A 22,807-nucleotide genomic window follows, 5' to 3' on the forward strand; every position below is an offset into this window, starting at 1 on the left:
AGAGAGCTGTATCTCCCCGCATCAGCGCCATGTTCTGCACCATCCCAAATATGTCACTCACTGCAGCTTTTTACTGCAGCCGCCAGCTACAGCCGCCAGCTACAGCCGAGTCCCGTCTGCAGCTGGGCTTCGTCTCAGGCCGATGAGCACGCAGTGATGTAAACGGCTCGACTGCCGCTCCAAAAACTGGCCTGAAAGTCTTTATCACCCCTGAATCTACTGTCAGGACAAATTAACTCATGCAAACTGTGGATCATGCTTTGTAACTTGTACATCTTAAAACTGAAGCTATAGAAGGATGTTCAATACAGGGTTTTTATTAGTGATGAATATTGATATTATTGATATTCCTATGCATTTGTCATCAGTTTTAACCCTTTAAATCCTGAACCAAAAATTCTTTTATTTTTAATTGAAGCTTGTGAGATTAATTTTTCCTCGCTGATGCTGTCTGAAAAATGTGCCAGTATTGATACACATGCTTGGCGGCACATCAGTGTTGGACCTGCTCCTTCCTTCTGTAAACAATGCATGTTCTCATTCCTTCAGGGCTCATGGTTGCCAGTTGCTGTTGTATGTGATCTTTTCTTGTTTTGTGTTGCTTCTAATGTAGTTTCTAAAAATACCATTAAAAGCATCCAAAACCTCATTAAAAATGTATTTAAGCTTCACTGGTGAGGGGAAAGAAAAGTCAGGCCAGCAATGAGATCACACACACACAGTGTCAGTTTGTTATTCAGCATTGGTGAGAGGAAAAACAAGTTGCCAGCTCGATTGTGGACAGATATTTAGTGTTTTTACTTTTTACATACTCATACATTTTCTGTCTCGCTCTCCCTCTGACAGTTAATAAGCACAAACCATGGATTGAGACAACGTACCATGGGATCGTAACAGAAAATGACGACAAAGTTCTTCTGGACCCTCCTCTGATTGCACTGGACAAAGATGCTCCTCTACGCTACGCAGGTGAGAGAGAGCGTTTAATGCTGCTGCATCTGTTCCTTAACAAGAATTCTTCTTTTCGCACCAAATTACAGAAAACATCCACTAATTAGTTTGTACCTTTTGAGCTTTGTGACATTATCAAGTATTATGGATGCAGGAAAAACTGCAGGAATAGTTTATAGACTTGAAGAAGAAAAAGAGTCCATCCACTTGCTAAAATCTTATTCTTCTTGATAAATGAAATAGAATAAAGCTTGTTTAACACTTGATTCTTTAAAAAATTACATCTATGTCATGGTTAATGTGTGGAGGTCTCTTTCCCTGCAGGGTGTCTCATTATACATTGCTCGTAATTCTTTCTGTGATACAGGTTGTAATCTTAGATTAGCTATGCACACGGATACAAATCAAAGCAGTGAGTCTGCAGTGAAGAAAGAAGACAGTAACTGTCAGGTCTTAATTGTCAGCTCACTCTTGAATAAGTTCTGCTAACACATTTCTGCACATTAGTTTTTTATGACTTGCCTGCCATACTGATGTACAGTTTCTTACCATATCCTCCAGGCTGAACCTTTTGATATTCAGATCAAAAACCTTTTTCAAGTTTTTTTTTCCCCCCCTCCCTCTCTCCCACTGTAGAGGCACAATTAGTGTGCTTTATGTACCAAGGCAGCATTAGCTCTGGGGTTTTTAATCACATCAGGCTTGACTTTGGCCATGATTCAAAGCACCACAGCACTGGAAATGGTTTCCCACCATCTCACATCACATGAGTTGTGTGATCTCTTGTCTGCGGCTCTCTTCACACTCGGTGCTCTCACCAGGCTTTATATGACTATTTTAATCACAGATTACTCCCCCTGATTTAGAATGTGAGGCTTTAGCATCCACATGCACGCCACAGGACATGCCAAATGTAATCTTCTTGACAAAGTTATGTGAAATTTCTCCTGAGCTGATTGGCTTGGCAGCTTTTTAAGGTGGACAACTGCACCAAGAGAGCCATGATTAGAGTAATATGCCCAACTCTCTGCATGATGTTTGTCTCCCTTCACATAAAAATTGTTTTGAATGCAGAGCTTTGGGGAGGGGAGTCCTGTTTGTTTCAGCTCTTTTGATGAGCAGGCCTTTTGCGATTGGACTGTGTGTCCTTGTGAACTTGCTCTTTTGAGACAGAGCAAGCAGTCCGGCTTCACGTGGCAGCAGGGGTGACCTACTCTGTCATGCAGCCTCCTTTTTAGTCGGTTCTTCTGTGCCAGCAAGCAGGGTTCACTTTAAGCCAGCCTGCAGATCATTCAGAAGCCCAATCCCAGGTTCTTAAGTCAGTCTGAGGAACAGAAGCTTCACCACGAACGAGGAGTTGCTATATAAGTTGTCTGTAAGGCTGATTCGCTGTGGGACGGGCAGGGTAATTGGAACTGAAATGGCTGAGACTAAAGCCTTTGAACACAAGCTCAGTGCTCATGGATGACTGTGCTGTAACACAAGTGTGAAACACAAAGCAAGAATGGCCCACCCACCAGATCTGGTTATTTCATTCCCTGAGAAGTAATAGACAAGGCGAAAGGAGGAAGAATCTTGTTTCTGCCACACAGCTCCTGGAAAATGGGTTAAGATATTAACCTTTTGTGAGTGTGTGAATGTATTGAGAACATTACTCACTGTATTTAATTAGTACTAGGCAGGCTGAGGATAAATGTTTAACTATCCTTGTGATTGCTGACCTGATCCGAACTGAGAGGCCTGTGAGATAAATGAAAAGCTAAGGAAATCCTAAACTCCTGATGTGAGCTGGTCGTTAGAAGCGTGTTAAACTCAGCAGCCACAGTGCCGACTGCATGTCAGACTTTAGCAGCACCTCCATCCATCCACTATACCAGCTTGCACTGGCTAATGTGAAATCCATTTCTAATTGTTCAGTAGGTACAAACAAAGGCCCAGCTCACCTGTTAAAGAGATTGAAAACGTCAGCTAAGCAACAAAAGAAGTTGTCGTTTTGTTTTTCCTAAGCTACTTTATCTTCATGTCTTAAAGTTTAATATATAAAATATATTAAAAAATGAATGAAAATGGTAAATGTGACGCTTTGAGAAATATGATTTCAATGTGACGGGACTGACTTTCCACACTTGTCTAAAACGGACTGTCTAAACTATCCTCTAATTATATATTCTTTTTCTTTTTTAACTTGTTTAGTACTTGTTTACTCTGGTGTAGCCCTTATTCCCCACTCGCAGTATGTTTTTTGTTTCTCTGAGGGAGGTATTGTAAGCCTTTAGCTAGCGTGTATTATCTTCCTGTCCTCTGTGTGTGTTATCTCTCAGCTTCTAACTCTTCTCTGAACTGATCTGGGTTTATCTTGTCTCCCTTCCTTGTAGAGAGTTTTGAGGTGACCCTCACTGAAGAAGGTGATCTTGGGCTCTTTCTTCTGCCTTGTGCTTACTTGTTACTATTAACCCACTAACGCTAAAACCAGCATCCACACTTTTACACAGAAACTCCTCGTGCTCATGCTCTGTAAACTCCCCATTTGGTTTTCTTGACCTTGCGTTTTATTTTCTCACCCTGAAGTTTTTGCCGTTCCAACAGCTGGATGAAAAGTGTGATGTGGGGGCTGACTGTTCTTAGAAATATCTGTGCATGAGACATCCATTGCAGTTTGCAGACCCTAACAGTTTTTCAGCTGTCAGCAGGAAACAGAAGCCGCTTTAAAATAACACAACAACAAAAAACAGGAGTTCTGAGTCTCTTTGCCGTTTTGTCCAATTCGGTCCTTTTAATTCCCCGAAAAAAAAAAAGAAAGGGGGGGGAAGCAGAAGGCTAAAGCAATTTTCTACACAACTCCAATTTAAAAGTCTGTGTAGGAGTATTTTATAACCTCTTTAACATGCGGCAATTGGAGCAGAAATTGAAACTCTAATTGGTATTTTAAGAAGCTGAACCTTAAAGTGTAACCATCTTAAAGGCACCGAGCATGCTCGGTTGTGGCCGTTAATGACCTCGTGATAGCTGCGCAATTCCAGTGACTCCTGTGAACCTTTCTGACATTTTAAGTCTTCACGTGAGATTGCTGAGATTGTTAACTAATGCAAACTCTCTCTGCTGCAAAGTTTCTGTTATCGCATCTTTGCCTCAGTGGATCTCTTGATTTCTAATTCTCCACCACTAACCTCTACCATTAGCATGGCTGCAGTTGTCATTTGATGTGGATGTCAAGCAAGTTGATATTTCTAACCCCAGTTCTCATCCAGTACTTTTGTTTTTGTTTGAAAACTGTTTTTGTACTGGTTTAGTTCTCTATGATTTCATGGTTTTCTTTTCAGTTCATTTTGCAGTAGTTTTGGGTCAGAGGCAAAATTACACAGGAAGACTTTTCTCAAATTGTGCCAAAAAATAAGCGTTGTCTGGGCTTTTTTTTCCCCCCTTTTCTTTTCTTTTGCAGACATTTAAGCCAGGATGGCTGAATCTCAATGGTCTCTATTGTTAAGGATTTCAATTTTTGTTCCTATAATTTGTGTTATATATTGTTTGTCTCATGAGATAGGATGTAACGTTTTTGTTTTTTTTATTCTCAACAAATATACTGTGCTCTATATGCTTACTTTTAAACTTTGTTTCATGACTTACTTTTTTAATATCTTAAGTACTCCTGTGAAATGCCTGTCCACATTTTTTCAGTTTCTGCCTGCATGACTGGATGCAATGTTTTCAAGTGGCTTGGAAAATACACTCTCTGTACTGATACGTAATGTCACCCACCCCCAAACTACTCACCCACACGGGCTTCCTCCACAGACCCCACGCACCTCAATCTACAAGTCCCTGGCTCCCAAAACCTGTGGCTGACTTTGATTTGATTTTGTTTATTTTTGAGGCGTTTAATTAATTTGTTTTGTGGTTAATATAATTGCTTAATCGCTTCATTAGACGTTTAAATTTCACAGCGGTCACCAGTTATTCTGAGCAAGCTCTGTTTTGGCTCTTAACATGTTCAGGTGAGATTTGCGGCTTCAGGATCCACGGGCAGAATGTCCCTTTTGAGGCAGTGGTCCTGGACAAGTCCACTGGAGAGGGGGTTATCAGGGCAAAGGACAAGCTGGACTGTGAGCTGCAGAAGGAGCACACCTTCACCATCCAAGCCTACGACTGTGGAGAGGGTCCTGATGGTGCCAACATGAAGAAGTCTCATAAGTGAGTTAACCCCTGCACTAAAAGTGTTGCACAATTATCTTTGAGCACATTTTCTTTGAGATAAAATGTTTTTAACTATCTAAAAAAAAATATGACAGAGCAGTGGGAAGCCTCAGATTTTGGCTCACAGTGATCACTTGTTCATACGCTACTATAAAGGAATACAAAAAGAAAAATCATTTTAGGTCTCCTAAGTAAAAAAATCCTGATTGTGGTTCAAATGCATCATCAAATCTTAGTTATCCATGAATGAGGATGATCATGTAAGGTCTCATTTTCATAATAAAATAACATAAATAAATAAACCATCGACTATCCAACTGATAAAGTGTCCTAACTTGAATATCTCTCTATCAGGGCCACTGTCCACATCCAGGTGAACGACATCAACGAGTATTCACCAGTGTTCAAGGAGAAGTCCTACAAAGCCACCGTCATCGAGGGAAAGAAGTACGACAGCATCCTGAAGGTGGAGGCGGTGGATGCCGACTGCTCGTTCCAGTTTAGCCAAATCTGCAACTACGAGATTGTGACCCCTGATGTGCCCTTCACCATCGACAAGGATGGTACGGATGTTCACATAGCGCCTTTGTCTTTGTGCCCACTGGAAAAAAGCCGCAGCCCACGCCCAAGACTCATGAGTGCAATGACACGCTTCACAGTGCCTGTTGATTAGTTTAAATGATGATGCTGCAGGGCCGTCATTCAAAATTCAGCACAAACTTGTCGGTTTGCAAGACAATGACGGCGTTCTTTGAACGTCACCGAGCTGGTCAGTGATTAGTGCTGGATTTTAAGAGGATTTCTTTTTATCTTTAACAAAAAATAAATAGAAAAAGTCAAGACCCAGTTTTCAAACTCTGACGATTATAATGCCTAACTAAAAAAATAAATAAGGATGGGTGATAATATGAGGAGATCAGTGAGAACCGGTCATGTGACACTTTAATTTCACTTTAATTGTGAGACTCTGCATACACAAAAGCTTTGAAAATAACTCTCAGTACAGCGTCTCAATTCAAAATGTTATGAATCCTAAGAGTGGTCCATCAGTTTGTTTGGCTTGTCGATAAATCCCTTTTGTTTTGTTTTTTAAATAGTCTTTACTCTATAATTCTGTTTGAAACGCTTAATGTTTTAGTGCTTTGAGGATTTCTACACCTACCGATACCTCTGCCAATTTTAGCACAGCCACAGCTTTGAAGTTAAAGAATGGTCCTTCTATTAAAATTACATTTTCCCCCCCACCTGCTCTGTTCAGGCTTTATCAAGAACACAGAAAAACTGAGCTATGGCAAAGAGCGCATGTATAAACTGACCGTGACCGCCTACGACTGCGGAAAGAACCGAGCCTCTGAGGACGTGCTGGTGAAGATCAGCGTCAAGCCCACCTGCAAGCCCAGCTGGCAAGGTATGAAAGCTCTCCTCCTTTGTTGTAGCTCGCCAGCCATCACTGTTAAGTTGTGTCTTTTGTGTTGAATGTAAATGATCACTGACGCAGTCCAAACAGGCTGAGAAGGATAATTGAACTCCTTTAAACTATAAGGCCTCATTCAAGCTCAAAAGAAGAGGAATACTTCTTAATGAGTGATTAGTATTAAAAAGGCTTTTAATTAAATAACATCTTTTAATGCTTTTTACTCTCTCTGCTTCTTTTTCAGGCTTCAATAAGAGGATTGAATACGAGCCTGGCACTGGTAGTTTGGCCCTCTTCCCCAGCATGCACTTGGAGACCTGTGATGAGCCAATCACGTCCATCCGGGCCAGTATTGAACTGGAAACCAACCATATTGGAAAGGGCTGTGATCGTGACACCTACTCTGAGAAGTCTCTGCATAAGTTGTGTGGTAAGGAACTGGAAATGGTCCTTGTCAGTAGTTGTTTTATAACTCTGTGAGCCACATACAAGTAAGTATACCATCTTTCTTTATTAGGAGCCAGCTCCGGCACTGTGGAGCTCCTTCCTGCTCCCAGCAGCTCTGCTAACTGGACCGTAGGGCTGCCAACCGATAACGGCCACGACAGCGATCAGGTGTTTGAATTTAATGGCACCCAGGCCATCAAGGTTCCTAATGGTATGGTGAGCACCAGCCTGAAGGACCCCTTCACCATTTCTGTGTGGATGAGACACGGCCCTGGGGCCCACGAGAAGGAGACAATCCTCTGCAACTCTGACAAAACGGGTAGGAGTCACAGCTTATTGTGAATAAAATAAACATGCGTATTTAAAGGCTCCAACTATTATTCAACTGTTAAAAAGGGGGGAAAAAGATAACTGACTCACTGTATAGATTAAATCTTCCTGTCAGTCCACTTTAATTGAAGATTTAGCTTTATAATAAGATACACCCTGGAAAGGTTGCCAGTCTGTCCAGGATGTACTCTGGACACATAGAGACACTCAATCATTCTCATTCACATTCACACCTATGGGCAATTTAGATTCAACAATTAACCTAACCCCGCTAACTGCATGACTGTGGGAGAAAGCCAGTGTACCCCGAGAAAACCCATGCAAACTCCACACAGTGGAATTGAGCCTTCTTGCTGTAAGGCTACAGTGCCACCTTGATGTCCCTATTGCTGTAATTCCAGTAAAATCATGCTAATAGCCACAAAAGTTTAATTATATATGCTAGACCATTATATATAAACCACCTATCAAAAGGCAAAAATGCCTTGTTTTTAGCATATAAATGACATGCACTACCCAATTTTCACCTTTCCTAATGTAATAAAGTGCATCCATTCGCCAGTGGCATGATAAGATTAAATAATACTGTAATGCTGGCATGAAATATTAATAAAAATCTTGGAACAGAAGGTTTGAAGAGTTCTGTAGGACAGAGCGTCTTGTTTCATACATATAATAAGCATGGCACATGGACTCATTAATCTCAAAACTGTGCTGTTAAAATATCTGGCGGATACTGATTATTGGTGCACATATGGTGTCTGAAGAGATCCTCTGATTAAAAAAAAAAAAACAACAACAAAAAAACCCTACCATTGAAACTTCAGGCTATAATCAGTGTTTGTGCTCAGCTGGTGGTCTAACACATGGAAACGTGATTCCTTTTTAATTTCTTTCTCACATCCCGCTGAGCGCTTGCTGACCTTTCCATTTTGACAGTAGTTGTAAATTTTCTCCATGGTCACAAGCTCCTTGATCTTACGGACTGTAAAGTCTCTGCCGTGGCCAGTGACGGGGAGCCAGTTCATCAGCTTCGGCCCAGCTGCTTATATAAGGAGGATTACATCAGGGCTGTGGCCTGGACAGGAAGCTCCCATACCCATGAGATCATGGGTCATTTGTGACCTTTGTTCAGCAGAGTCTGGAACAGAAAGACGAATCTCATTTTGCTTTAGCTTTACAGAACCACGTAAAACTGAAATGTATTTTCATCATTTAAACCATATTTTAAAATTTTTATTTGCTTCATGTTAATGATAAATTGACTGTTTCTTATATGGTGTTTTTCTACTCTGCATGGGCACTTTTTCTAACGTAGACCATTCACAACTGCATTCATGCAAGCACTTGCATCTAACGCGCACACTACAATCAATATATTAGGAACAACCTACGGTTCAGTATCTTGCCCAAGGATACTTTGGCATGCAGAGCAGTGAGGGACTGAACCACCTAACTTCTGATTAGTAGATGACCTGGTCTGCCTCCTTAGCTACAACCACCTTTGTGTCAGTTTGATGGTGTATTAATAAGTGTTAATTGGTTACCAAAAAACAACAACCTTCCCATAAAGGTTAAATCTTTCAGAATCAGATACAAGGAGAGGATGCCCACTCTGTGAGAGACTATGTGGGCAAATAGTTCAGCGTTTTAAGAGTGATTGTGAAGACGCAAAAAAAAAAAGCATAATCTATGTATCCATGAATCAGGGTATTTAAGGACCATCCATTTCTATCAGCACACTCATTGTACTTATGTTTTAGATGTATGGCTACATACATACATATGAGGGCACCATTAATGCTAAATGTTCACAGGTATTGCGTCAGTCTGTAAAATCCCATCCAGGCATTGTTTTCTGTTTTCTCCTGAGGTTTTGCTAATTCCAGTAAGGCGTTGCTAAACCACACTGTGCATATTACAGCCACATAGCGATTTTTTTTTAATAGAGAGAGGCTGCTAAAAGGGCCTGTATTCAGTCCACACCTTCTCAACACTTAGTGTTCTGACAGATTACAGATTTCGACACTGAGCTGGAGCACAAGAGTTCAGTTTTACCTGGAGAATCATCACGAAAACACATTTGTTATGGTTTCTTAAGAAGATTGTGATATTTTCCACAAATACATTGCTACACATTTCCATGGATAGTCAGATATTTAATTTATCCCACAAGGGAAATTGTTGAATATTTTAGAGTTACAGTTTCTCATCCTGATCTCTTCTGTCGTTTTCTTCTCTGCAGAGATGAACAGACACCATTACTCGCTCTACGTCCACAACTGCAGGCTGATCTTTCTCCTACGCCAGGAGCCATCTGAGGCAGAGAACTATAAACCCGCAGAGTTTCACTGGAAGCTCGACCAGGTCTGCTGCTTCCAAAACTCAACTTTGTGCCAGTGCACAGCATGAGGCGGCACATAAAGTTAAAAATAATAATAAAAACCAGGTTTCAGTGTACTGCAGAGTCTAGAGTTCAGGTTTTCACTCGTCCTGCTGTCATCTTTCCAGGTGTGTGACAAAGAGTGGCATCACTATGTGCTTAATGTGGAGTTCCCCACTGTTTCTGTATTTGTGGATGGGACTACCTTTGAGCCCTTCCTGGTTACAGAGGACTACCCACTGCACGCCTCCAAGATAGAAACTCAGCTCACGATTGGTGCCTGCTGGCAAGGTAAACAGTGTAACTGATTTTTGGAGAGCTCTCTTTTTTGACATTTATATCATTTATATGCATTGTATTGAAACACAAGTTCTTCTTTTGTGTGTTTGATACTCTATTAGAAAGAGTTAAAACTGTGTTCATGCTAGATGACATAAACTACCTTGTATAAACTGTTACTTTATATTCAGCCAATGGCGTATTAACTCTTTGTAATATTAATGACGTGACCTCGTATGTAGCATCTGAATCTCTCCTCCAGATCCTCAACCTTCCTCCCTGTCTCTTCCTGCTCTCTTGTTTCTGTCCTTTACAGAAAACTCAGGACATGACAATGACACTGAGACAGTCTCTGAGCCCAGTTCAGGTTGCTCACGTCTTTCCCTTACTACTCAGATATGTCCATGTGTCCACAATGTCCCACCATGCTAATTGCATCCTCATTCCATTAAGACTAGAATGATTCCTACCCATTCTAGATGCAAAAATAATTTGTTTTGTTGCAGTATTGATGTTCAGTGGCGCCTGACTCCCATGTATTTTATTTTCTCTTCTAACTGCAAAAGCTATGCAGTTGGGTTTTTTTCTCATTTTCCCCTTATTTGTTTATTTTTTCCCCCAGCATTTGATACACCAGCAGATCGCAAATAAATCTATAACGAGTCAAGAGTCCGATCCAGCTGCAGCCTTTTAGCCATGCTGGCTTTTCTTTCAGAGCTTGACCTTGAGGCTGGAAGCAGTAACTCCTCTGTATCACATAACAAACCTGCAGCAGAAGCGCGCACACACACATCAGTGGATGAATACGCGACCTTGAGATGTAGTTTGTCGCTGACTCCGCAGTGGTGCAGACTAATGCTCATTATGATGTAGCTGGAAGACAGGAGTGGCGTACCTCTCTCGAAATGTCAACTCCAAATTTCAGATCATGAGCATTTTGCGGCCCTCAAGATGGCTCTGTTATTTTGTGAAAATGAGGTGACTAAAGAGGATTAATTCATCATTATCTTACGCAATCCCTTTGAGTTTCTTTTTTTTTTTCCCTGTTGGTGTCATTTCTTTTCCCACAGTAAGCCGTTCACCCTTTTAATGCAAGCGTTGCATGCTGCCGCTGGCGTGCATAAGCTCATCAATCATTTACCTGTCTTGCTCTTTGGGCTTCGGGCCTTTTGAAGGGCACACATACTAACTTGCATGAACTCCATTCACGCCAGCTTTGTACAGTGCGACAGCATGCTTGAAGCTCCAGCTCAGAAAAGGTGAAGCCTGTGAAATCTACCCCCTAAATAACTTCTATGTGTTGTCTTGGAAACCAGGTGGAAATGCTCGAATGGCGCAGTTTTTCCGCGGTAACCTAGCGGGGCTGATTATCCGCACCGGCAAGCTGGAGAACAAGAAGGTGATTGACTGTTTGTACACGTGCAAAGAAGGACTGGACGTGCAGCTGCCTGAGGAGGTAGCTTCAGCTATCAAGGTGAGGAGGCAAAGAAAGCTTTGAGTTTGTGAAGTGAATCTTTTTTATATCATTTGACAGCTCGCTCAAGTAATGAACTGTGGTTCGTAACATCCAACCAAATAAAAAAAAAAAACAACAATTTTTAATTTTAAACCTGCAACTTTTGGAGAATATTTACCTCAAAAGTTGCATTTTTGCTGAATGAATTACTTTAAGTGGTTCTCCAGGACTGATGCTGGAAAGGATTGTTTATGTTTGTTAGCTCAGCATCAGTCACAGGTCATGTTATTCACAAATCCCTCACCTTGTTTTCTTCTCTCAGGTGGAATTCAACCCCAACCAGTCCTCTCTGACTGTGGAAGGTGACGACATCGATGCCTTTGACAAGGTCATGCAGCACATCTCCTACTTAAACTCCCGCCAGTTCCCAACCCCTGGAATCAGGCACCTGCGTATCTCAACCACAGTAAAGTAAGTAGAAGAAGAAGAAGAAGCCAGAAGCACTTATTGTTTTCGCAGCCTGGCCTGTGTCTTGTCACTTCATCTGTTGGCCGGCAGCAGCAGCCCTGTGTTGTTTATAAAGCAGGTCCTTTCTGCCTCATAGACATTCAGAAAGCTTCTCTGCTGCTGCTTAAAATGTGAGGATGGTTTATTGAGGTAAAATGGAGGTCAAGAGTTTTACCTGATGCCCATAACAAAGAGAATAAACACAATGTGTTTTGCTGCTTGAGAATGACAGACTGAAGAGCAGTATCCATTTTTTCCCTCTCCTTTCTTTTCTATTCTCTTTGATGTCTGCAGCACTGGAAAGTCAGTAAGAACAGCAGTAGTTTTACTGATTTATACACGAGTATGAAATGAATATATCAAAGCTCTCGTGGTTGTTCTGAGCCTAGTGTGAGATTTGTTCCAGTTGGTGAAGTCGTTTAGTATTTGTTCTTATTTGCACATGCACAAATGTGCATCAGCTCCCAGCTTTATGATGTGGACTGAGTAATCAGACTAAATTGTTTTTATTTTTTCTTGTGATGGCAGTTAAATTTTTATAATTGATGAGGAACATTTGAAATTAGCTTTTTATATGTTGTTGCAGTCAAAGTAACATTTAATGTCAGTGAAAAGAAAGAATGTGTTCTTTATTTGTTACACATCAAACAGCTTGATGCATAAAAATACACAAATACCCACAAGAACTGATGAAACAATTTTATTTTGCCATTTGTACAGATAGGTGAGCTTTAGGCTTCTACACAAGCACAAATAAAGGCCTTTGTCTTTTATGCCGCACACTGTTGTTGGCTCAAATTTGTTCACATACCTTCCCAACTATTCAGCATGCCACTTTTCTTCTATAGGGAGAAGCAGCAACGTGATTTAAAAAAAAAAAAAGACAGAAGGAAAATCACATTTCTGAGCATTTAAAATCGTCTATTTCACAGATGCTTTAACGAGGAGTCCTGCGTAACGGTGCCAGATGCTGAAGGTTACGTGATGGTGCTGCAACCAGAAGAACCCAAGATCAGCCTGAGCGGCATTGACCACTTTGCCCGCAGTGCAGCTGAATTTGAGAGCCAGGAAGGAGTGACGCTGTTCCCCGAGCTACGCATTGTGAGCACCATCACCCGTGAAGTGGAGGCCGACACGGAGTCTGAAGCTGCAGAGGGAGCTGACGATGACCCTACAGGTAAGAGATGTGCACACTGGACTCTGAAGCAACTTCCTATCATGCTAATAGGATTTAGCATATACACAGGAGCTAACCTGAACCTGTCCATTTAAACATGGCTGCATATGTAATAGTAATTATTGCCTTGATGGCATTACGGAGTGATGATGTGTTGGAGTGATTTAAGGCACATCCGGACTGGAGGAGCTGGGAATCGAACCACCAACCTTCTCATTGTACCTCCTGAGCTTTAGGTGCTTGTTAAGAAAGCAGCTGGTCTTCCGTTTGCACACATAGGCCCGTGCACATACTATGTCGTCCCCTCAACAAAAATAGAGCGCACACACTCACTGGTTTGATTTCCCTTTAAACCCTCACCTGTCTGCACCTTTGACAGTGAATGATTCTGCAGTTACAGGGTGTGTACAGTACAGACGTCTGTGCAGAACTACAGTAGCAGTCTATGTTGAGGATTACGCTTGGGGGATGAAGGGATTGGGAAAAACAGCGAGAGGGAGGGTGCCATCTGTTCAGCTTGCACATAAGTTAAGTGGAGGAGACACAATAGACAAGCTCTGAGGTTGACACAGATACCACGAGATACGACGTCCTGCGGTGAGCAGCAGGCCATAAGGGACAAAAGGGCTTACAGAGCTCTGCTGCTATCACCTGCATTACCCTGCCCCACCTTACACACCTCGCAAACAAGAGATGACACGGTAGATAATTAAGAGTCATTAAAATGGAGCTTTGAAGAGTCAAATGGTACAGGCAGTAGATGCATGAAATATTAATTTGTTTCATAAGCAAGCTGAGGATGCCGACTATTACAACATTATGATTTAAATAATAAAATCACTTTCTCTGATATACAAGTATAATAACATTGCTAAATCTGCTGTAGTTGTTTTATTGGACTAACTGTTGGAGCCAGGATTCTCTGTTTACCAGCATTTCTAAAGAGCACGTTGCATATTCTATAATGTCAGTAGTTGACTCGTTTTAGCATGTCTCATCAGTTCTGGATCTTTCTCTCTTACTCCAGTTCTTTAGATTACTTTGTTTTGTTGATTGAACAGAAATAAAATCACAAATATTTGTTCCCTTGTTCTTAATCTGTATCTATTTGTTTGGAAAGGGCAGCCGGTTCTTGAAGAAATAGAGAGGGAGTGCTGTTTCAGATTTTCAAGAGTGCTCCAAATCTTCCTCCTCAATCGTTTTTGTGCTTTTGTTCTTTCAGTCCAAGAGACGGTGGTGTCGGAGGAAATCATGCACAACCTGGACACGTGTGAAGTGACTGTGGTGGGAGACGAGCTGGACGGAGAGCACGAGAGCCTTGAAGTGGACATGTCCCAGCTGCAGCAGCGCAGCTTAGAGATGAGCTCATCCAACGTGGGGCTCGTCATCACCGGTACAGACAACCGTGCTCGGCTAGGAAGCCTTAACTAGCATATAGCCCTGGTTTCTGCAAAACCTCTAATAGTTCTGTGAGATTAAAGAAGGAAAAATGACTTAGTGTCATTAACACTTCCCCCCCCTCTCTGTGGTCCAGGTGTGAACACCATGGCCAACTACGAGCAGGTCCTGCACCTTATCCGTTACAAGAACTGGCACACCGAGGCTCTCTTTGACAGGAAATTTAAACTGGTCTGCTCTGAACTCAATGGTCGCTACATCAGCAACGACTTTAAGGTCGAGGTACGTCTGAGCGTTTGTCACGTGCACACTGAACCGTGACCAGCCTGTCCTGGTGTTATCCACATACTTGTGCGCCCTCACTTCAAGTGTGGTCTTTATTTCTCTCTAGGTTAATGTAATCCACACAGCCAGTCCCATGGAGCATGCCAACAATGCCATGGTGCAGCCCAACTTCATCAACCCTGTCCATCACGCCTCTGTGGATCTGTCTGGGCATAATTTGGTCAACGCTCATCAGGCCTCAGGTACTGAAACATGGAGAATGCTTCATCCTTTTTCAGCAGGTTGCATAGAAAATCAGTAGTCATCTGCAGCCATCGATTCACCAAAGTTTCAAAAAAAAAAAAAAGAAGAAAAAATCAAACATGCATCTGTTTCAGCGACGTGGAAAAAGACACAAAATCAAAGTATAAAAATCTTTCCTGCAAAAATTAATTTAAGGATGCCTGGAAAATAAATTAAGCAGTAGTGTTTATTTTTTTCCTCAGTATTGGCTGCAATATCGTGTGTTTCTGTTGAATGCAACACTAAATATCATAATCAAAGCAGTAATCAGCTTAATTGTTGCTGTAGAAAAAGATTTGTGATATGAAGCAGGAGGATTACAGCCTACTAAGCAGAAGTGGGGCATGTATGAAACACTAGTAGTGTGTCTGTTTTTTAATGGACCAAGTTAGGGATTACTTTTGAGCGCTGTTTGTGACATCTGTACAGGCAGTGCACACTGAGCACGACCTTTTATTTTCCGGCTTCTGTATTCTTCTAAGCTGACTGCCTCGCTAAGCTCGCCACTGCACCAGAGAGGGCTCTTCCTGCTAATATGGAAAGTGGAGCAGGTTGGCGCGAGATGGGCTAAGCTATTTAAAGAAAAACAGCCTCAACACCTTGAACAGCCAAAAGCACGTGTGTGTACAGATCGCTGGGAGCACGCCATAAAGCCAAAGCGGCGGTGGAAGCTGCGGCTCCACATATTTGATCGTGAAGTGTTGTTTTGCGTCTAACTAATCACTGTGTTTTTCCTGATGTGGTTTACCTCCTCGTAGTGGTTCCGAGCGCTGCCACCATCGTCATCGTGGTGTGCGTCAGCTTCCTGGTGTTCATGATCATCCTGGGCGTGTTCCGCATCCGAGCTGCACACCAGCGCACCATGAGGGACCAGGAAAACGGCAAGGAGAACGAGATGGACTGGGACGATTCAGCCCTCACCATCACCGTAAACCCCATGGAGGTAAAACGACACGAGAGGAGGAAGCAGGGAAGCAAAATAAGCAACAAAAAACATGATTATGATGGTGATTAACTGGTGAAAAGCTGTTTAACAGAATTTCGCTGCTGGTGTTAGGCTGTAGCCCAGACAGCTTTTCGCCTGCTAATGCGAACTGGGTGATGTTAAAACTGTGCCCTAGTTTTGTCTGAGCCCCTTGTAATTAGCAGCCTTGTGGGGACGAGAGAGAGACTCTGTTGCAAATATGTAAGTCACATTACCTGACTGACGCACAAGAATGAAACGAAAGGAAGCAGCTTCTTTTCCCAAAAGCCCAAAATGAAGCGAATGAGTCAGCTCGTGGGCTGAATATATTTGTACAAGAAGATTCATGTCTTTCTGAGTCATTCGATTACTCGTTGTTGCTTTACTGTTTGTTAAAAGGACCGATTATTTACCACGTTTTGATTTGCTTTAACTCCCATCCTGCTGTGACTAAATCACAGCACATCTGCCGAGTGAGACTTTACACATTTGACCAAAATAATCTGATCATATACAAACTCGCCAGTGAGACATACAGATTTGTTAAAAGATGATGGCCTTTTTTGGTAGCTCTGTTTTGTTAAACAGAGCTGAAACGAGACGCTCAATTTCCTGAGTATCTTGGAAATGACTCTTTCAAAGTGGTTTGTTGTTTTTATTGCGTGGATTTGGTTCGTAGGAGAAAGTTATTGAGATAATGCAGCGTTTCGGCAATAAGAGACGTGCATTAAATCCTCTCCCGTGGTTTTATTGTATGTCGCTGCCTTTTAATGCTAATCTACATCCCATGTTAGCTTTTCACCTGATGTGTTGAACTTCCGTCATATTTACATCAAAGTGTACTTGAAACGTCCGAATCTATTTAGGTTTGGTTAATGTGTCTCATGTGCACAGTTCAATGACATCGAGTTTACCTTGAAAGGCTCACTGCTATGACTGTTGGGTTTTTTTTTTATTGTGTCTAATGGCCCCAGTGTTTTCTAATGTGTGAAATTCAGAACAGTGGATGTGATAAACCTTTGTCACCACCACAGAGGATTTTAAGCAAACAAGATGTGATTGAAGGGCAGACTTAGCTCAAGTTTTGCAGATGAAAAACGTGGAGCTTATTCCAAGTGTTTAACAAAATCTTAAGGAGGTAGGCGTATTATTGTGAAGAGTCTATAATCAAGAGACGTCTTCATAAATGGGAATGCAGAGGATTTACAACAAGGAGCAATAAGAAGGCCAGATTAGTCTTTGCTAGAAAACATCTAAAGGAGCCTGCACTTGTCAGATTAGCAGAGGCTGCTGTGTTGTTGTCCAAACACAGTTACATACATGAAAATGATGTGAAACAGGAAGGTAACCTGCACGGTGCTCAGCAAAGCCATGATCTGTATAAAGTTTTTCTAACACGGATTTAATAATAATAATAGATTGCATTTATATTTATTTACAATACCACTATTCATTCACTCTCACATTCACGCACTGGTGGAGGGAAGCTACAGTTGTAGCCACAGCTGCCCTGGGGCAGACTGACATATCGCGCCGTCGGCCCCTCTGGCCATCACCAGTAGGCGGTAGGTGAAGTGTCTTGCCCAAGGACACAACAACCAAGACAGACAGAGCTGGGGATTGAACCGGCAACCTTCCGGTTACAAGATGAGCTTCCCAACCCCCTGAACCCCCCTGGTCGCCCAATTTAAGTAATTGAGTATTTAAGATCACAAAATGAGTGCCCACAGTCACAGTCTCTATCTTTTCTCTCGCTGTCACTGATGCAGACGTACGAGGACCAGCACAGCAGCGAGGAGGAGGAGGAAGAGGAGGAGGAGAGCGAGGACGGCGAGGAAGAAGATGACATCACGAGCGCTGAGTCAGAGAGCAGCGAAGACGAGGAGGGCGGCGAGCCGGAGGACCAGCAGGGGGCCAGCAGACAGCAGCAGCTGGAGTGGGACGACTCCACCCTCACCTACTAAACACACACAAGACACCCAAACAAGAGCTCCTGACACACACATCAGAAATTCACTCATACTCCCTCCCTCACACACACACTCACAAACACAGCACTCCCTGCAGTTTCATGTCTAGGAGCCATGATGTAAAAACTTAACAAAAATAAAAAAAATCAAGAAAAGGAGAAACATAAAGTCCCTTCAGCGTATATATGGTCAAGGTTTTCCTGTTGTTATCTTAGTGGTGGTACTCAGTGTAGTGTAGTCATCACCAGATTGCTGACTTTTTTTTATTTATTATATTTTAATTCCCAGGAAAACCTGGCTTACATTGGAACTGTGTGAGGAAGCCAACCCTGCACTTTGTTTGTTTTCTCTCAGATGTACGGCTTTGAAGAGCAGAGTAATCGCTTCTCCTGATGTATATTCTTTGCTAATGCTTGTAGATTAATTCGCTAAACTCACAACTAGCTCTGACTTGGGTTTTCTTGACTTGTAGTCCACAGTGAATCGAAAATGATGCTTCTAACAAGTAGACTGCATTTTCCTCTTCCATTTCTTTTTTTTTTTTTGTTTTTCTTTTTAGTGCATGGAGAAATTTTGGGGAAGTCATGTGTAGAGAAATAAATTGCTTTTTAAAGATTTTTGTAAATATAATGAAACCATGTAATTAGTCAATGTGTTAGTGAAGACCTAATCAATGGGGTCCAATATCTACGATTATGTAATGTAGACTATTTGTGTCACACAGGCTGTCGCAGCATGCCGCTGAATTTCTGCAAAAGCTGTTCCATCACGCTTGTACAAAATGTCTCGCTTCATGATGCGAAACCGAGGACTGTTCAGCGGTTTCCATGACAAAAAGGTGTCCATTTCGTCCCTTTTCTTTAATCTTTTGCGAGGAGTAAAGTAGTTTCTTTTGCTTTCTCGTAGGCAGAGGGCTTAGTTGACGGTTTCAGCTTCACAGGATGCTTTTGCTTCGCTTGCACGCGTGGCAACGCTCTACTCCTGGCTTTAGTGTTGTTTCATTCCCAGCAGATCTCACTGATGTACACTACAGAGGGAATCTTCTTTCAGTTTCAGAAAATGTCGTGTGGAATCACAAAGATCGGCTCAGCAGTAGTGCCGTTCGTGGTGAAAATAAGGGTACTAAAATGTCCTCAGCAGCTTTAAAACCGTTGTCCCTGTCCCAGTCCCTGTTGTGGTTCAAGGAGAAACCCTTTCAAGCTACTGAAAGAAAATGTTTATGAGCTTTAGTGGAGACTGGCTGAATTGTTGAATTGCTGGCAATGTTTTATTTTTTTTTCTTTTCATGGCACGGCTATTTTACCTAAAATAATACTACATAGCCTGTATGAGGTACATTTTAAACTGTTTGCTGCTTCAGCAGGAAAACACTTTAAAAATGAATCTTTGAATCTTAAAGTGAGATATTTTTTTTGCAGTAGACCACTAGATTTTATTGTACATGAAACTGTACTGTAGAGTTGTTCAAAGATATTTGTTTACATTTGGTAAACTTATTTTCCTTCGGGTATTAGTATGAAGCTTACGATTGGGAAAGTGTGTCCGACCTCTTGTCTCCTCTCAGACACTGTTGTCCATAACTTGTATATAATCTTTCACCAGACCAGATAAAAACGTGCCGTCACACTGAACGATTTTAGTGTTCGTCTTTTATGGGAGGGTACAGAGTAAAATATAAGCGTTTCCCAAACCTGCATTTATTACGACCATGTTTGGGGCTTTGGATTGTGCAGAAAATGGCATTATCGGGATTGGAAAAGTCTATGCGTGCAAATCCGTTTTCAGAGGCCAAAATTAATTAAAAACACCTTCAACGCTTATTATTATTGTTGATGTAAAAAGTTTCCAGGCTACTTTTGTTTTCAGCTCAGTGAATCCATTTGATTTATTTGATTTTCTTTAATAGGTGTGCATTTGAAACTTAGTGAACAGTCTCCCTTCCATGATGACTTTGGCTTGTTTTAAAAAATGAAAAAAATAAAAAAAATAAAATAAAAAGGGGGGGGGCGCCAGGTCTGAGCCGGCTGAGATGGGAGTGCCTTTTGCCGATCATAGCGTAATTAGCTGGTCTAACAAACACACTTATCCGTGCTCTTTTATTTTTATTTTTAATGCTAGATTTCTTTCGTAGCTGGGGAGACGTTTTCTCTCAGTTTGTCGCGATAATAGGCCGACGCTAGTTTTATTACAGGTGAAAACATTTTACGTAGATGTCACGTGTCCTTGTTGATGTGTAGAGGAGTAGATCCACATTGTATCTTCTATAGATATTGTACTTAAAAATCATATTGACGGAATCCACATTTAAAAGATGTACATTATGAAATTGCTTTGGCAGCATACAGCGTGTATACTGACCTATTTGTGTATAGTGGAAGGTGAGTTTCTTTTTTCTTCTTTTTAACAGTGTCCTGTTGCTTGAGCTGTTGAGAAACAATTTTTTTTTTTTTAATTTTTTTTTTTTTAGGGCAGCATGAAATTTCACAAGAGTATATATGCCTGTCGGTGACGCAATTCTCACGGTTTCATTGTGTCAAACACTTTATGTCCACATTTCAGCTACAGTTGAAAGGTTCACTAGCATCTCGTTTGCTTTCTGGTGCGCCCCCAATGAATGTCACTGCCTAACAATCTGAAATGCAACCATACTGTAACAACATCAAGATGAAGTAAGGAAGGGTGGGTGGGTGGACAGGTGGGTGGGGGTATATTGACTTTGCATGAACCACAAGTGTGTGTGTACGCTCCACGTGGGCCTATGAGACCGGAGTGAGAAAGGAGACGTGATACACTACTGATTCTCAGATTGTCTGTTTCACACATCCATGACACTCAAGAATTTTTTTTTTTTCTTCTTCTTTGTTTTAAAATCTGCTCAAAATGGACGGTGACGGTGTTTTCAGCGTGGTTGGATGTTTCCTTTGTGCTTGTTGGAGCTGCTCTCTTTTCTACCAGTTGAAAGGCAAATGTAGTGAGGTTGATGCTTGCTCGTAAACAAAATAAAGGAAGATGAGATGGGGTATAACTTCTGTCTGCTCTTGTTTTCCTTCATTGTATTCTCTAGTGTAAACATGGTGCCGGTGCACAGCATGGGAACACACCCTGGGTGGTGCTGTGAGTTTTTTTTTTTTTGTAAATATTGAGCACTGTTGCCCTCTGGTGGTGAAACTGAGATCTGCTACAGCTCCACGATAAAATATAGAGCTGGTGGATTTATTATGCTCCTTTTCAACTCCATGCTTTTATTCGTGCGCTCTACCAGGGCTGCTTTGCATGATTCACATTTCAAACTGTGTATAGTAGAACCACCAGTAATACCAGTAAGGCCTTAATGCTTGGGTATATTTTTCAGTTCCCTTTCTTAGAATTGGCTGCCCCTCAAAAACGGGTTTGAACAGCAGGTGGGTGGGCCTCCTGTGCTCAGAGCATATTTATGATACCCACTATCAGTGACATCATACAGAGACAAGATTTGAAAACTGTCTGAAGTGAACCTTGAGAGCAGTTTGAAGCTTTAGGCACTCCGGGACGACACGTATGTTTGCCAATCTCATTATTTCAGACTTTGCCCATGTTTAAAATGAGCATCCACGAATGTAACAGTGTATACACTCATGAGATACTTTATTAGATTTGACTTGCTAGTATCAAGTTGGACCCTCCTTGCCTTCAGAATTACCTTAATTCTTTCGGCAAAGATTCAAGACGGATACACGGTGGTCATAAAGTGACGGACATGGCCTGCAGTAACACTCAGGTAAGCTGTGGTGTTTATTTGATGCCCAAAATGTGTGAAGAAAATATCCCCCACACCATTACACCACCAGCAGCAGCCCAATCAGATCCATGCTTTTATACTGTTCACGGTACTCTGTTTGACCATGCTAACATGCCTACATGCAATGTGATTGGCTGATAAAATATTAATGCTGATGAGCAGCTGAACAGGTGTACATAGTGGCAGGTGAGTGTACATGGTGGGAAATAAAACATGAAGCCTGTTGTTAGTTTTCTTTTTACTCACATTAAAAGTAGCAAGAACATCAAGATTAATGCTGTAAACATTGTGACATTCACTTCTACACAGACTCTGATGCGAGTTTAAAAACTATCAAACTTCATCACTGTCAACATGAAACTACAGTCATCAGTTTGAGTTGCATGATAATAAATGCATAGAGGACTCATTAAAATAATGGAAACACCCAAGTGACACTGAATAGTGGTAAAGCGTCTCGATTCATTACTTCATCCTGTAAAATCTTTGTATTTTCTCTGTATTTTCTCCATGAACAGACCGAAGACCCACACTATTAATAAAACTATGATTCTCATATTGTTGGACGACGGCTGCTCTAATCCACCCTGCAGACTCAGCACATTTCAACTAAACTGGTGAAAGACTCATCGAGTTTTACTGAAGATATCAGACTCTACATCTCACCTGCACACAAGTGACGGCACAGTTTTAGCTGAAATAAAAATACACCCTGAAGGAAAACTGCATCCTAAAAACAGCACTGTTGAATATTGAAATAAAGAATCACTGCACAAACCACAAGATCATAATAACAAACTGTCTGCGCCGTCCTCTACATTCACGCACCTTTTAGCAAATCACACGCTCGTACCTAAAATACATTTTTACACTTTATCTGGACGATTAAAAGACATTTACAAAGATTGACGTGTACATATAAAACAATACTGTTAAAAGTGTCAGCGTCTGCAGTAGCACTTAAAAGCGCACTGATTGTTTAGAAAATCCATAAT

General features: G+C 41.6%; 1 protein-coding gene across 4 annotated transcripts in view; it reads left to right on the forward strand.

The window, feature by feature from the left end:
* Window positions 1–21,059, forward strand: part of clstn1 (calsyntenin 1) — a 37,550-nt gene extending 16,491 nt beyond the window's left edge. The window contains exons 2-19 of one of the 4 annotated variants that reach the window (XM_085444637.1): window positions 847–969; window positions 3,327–3,356; window positions 4,944–5,139; window positions 5,497–5,705; window positions 6,401–6,550; window positions 6,801–6,986; window positions 7,074–7,322; window positions 9,579–9,700; window positions 9,845–10,007; window positions 10,312–10,362; window positions 11,312–11,469; window positions 11,774–11,922; window positions 12,891–13,135; window positions 14,358–14,528; window positions 14,670–14,815; window positions 14,925–15,060; window positions 15,859–16,043; window positions 17,834–21,059. In XM_085444637.1, the coding sequence (XP_085300763.1) occupies window positions 847–969; window positions 3,327–3,356; window positions 4,944–5,139; window positions 5,497–5,705; window positions 6,401–6,550; window positions 6,801–6,986; window positions 7,074–7,322; window positions 9,579–9,700; window positions 9,845–10,007; window positions 10,312–10,362; window positions 11,312–11,469; window positions 11,774–11,922; window positions 12,891–13,135; window positions 14,358–14,528; window positions 14,670–14,815; window positions 14,925–15,060; window positions 15,859–16,043; window positions 17,834–18,028 (2,864 nt within the window). In that variant the 3' untranslated portion in view covers window positions 18,029–21,059. The remainder of the gene's footprint in view (window positions 1–846; window positions 970–3,326; window positions 3,357–4,943; window positions 5,140–5,496; window positions 5,706–6,400; window positions 6,551–6,800; window positions 6,987–7,073; window positions 7,323–9,578; window positions 9,701–9,844; window positions 10,008–10,311; window positions 10,363–11,311; window positions 11,470–11,773; window positions 11,923–12,890; window positions 13,136–14,357; window positions 14,529–14,669; window positions 14,816–14,924; window positions 15,061–15,858; window positions 16,044–17,833) is intronic. The other 3 variants (XM_085444639.1, XM_085444638.1, XM_085444640.1) reach the window with 3 other exon arrangements.
* Window positions 21,060–22,807: the final 1,748 nt, after the last annotated feature.

This window comes from Copadichromis virginalis, linkage group LG20 (assembly GCF_057382275.1).
Source record: "Copadichromis virginalis isolate Kocher_CV1m ecotype Utaka linkage group LG20, C_Virginalis_male_GT1.1, whole genome shotgun sequence".
Classification (NCBI taxonomy): Eukaryota; Metazoa; Chordata; class Actinopteri; order Cichliformes; family Cichlidae; genus Copadichromis; species Copadichromis virginalis.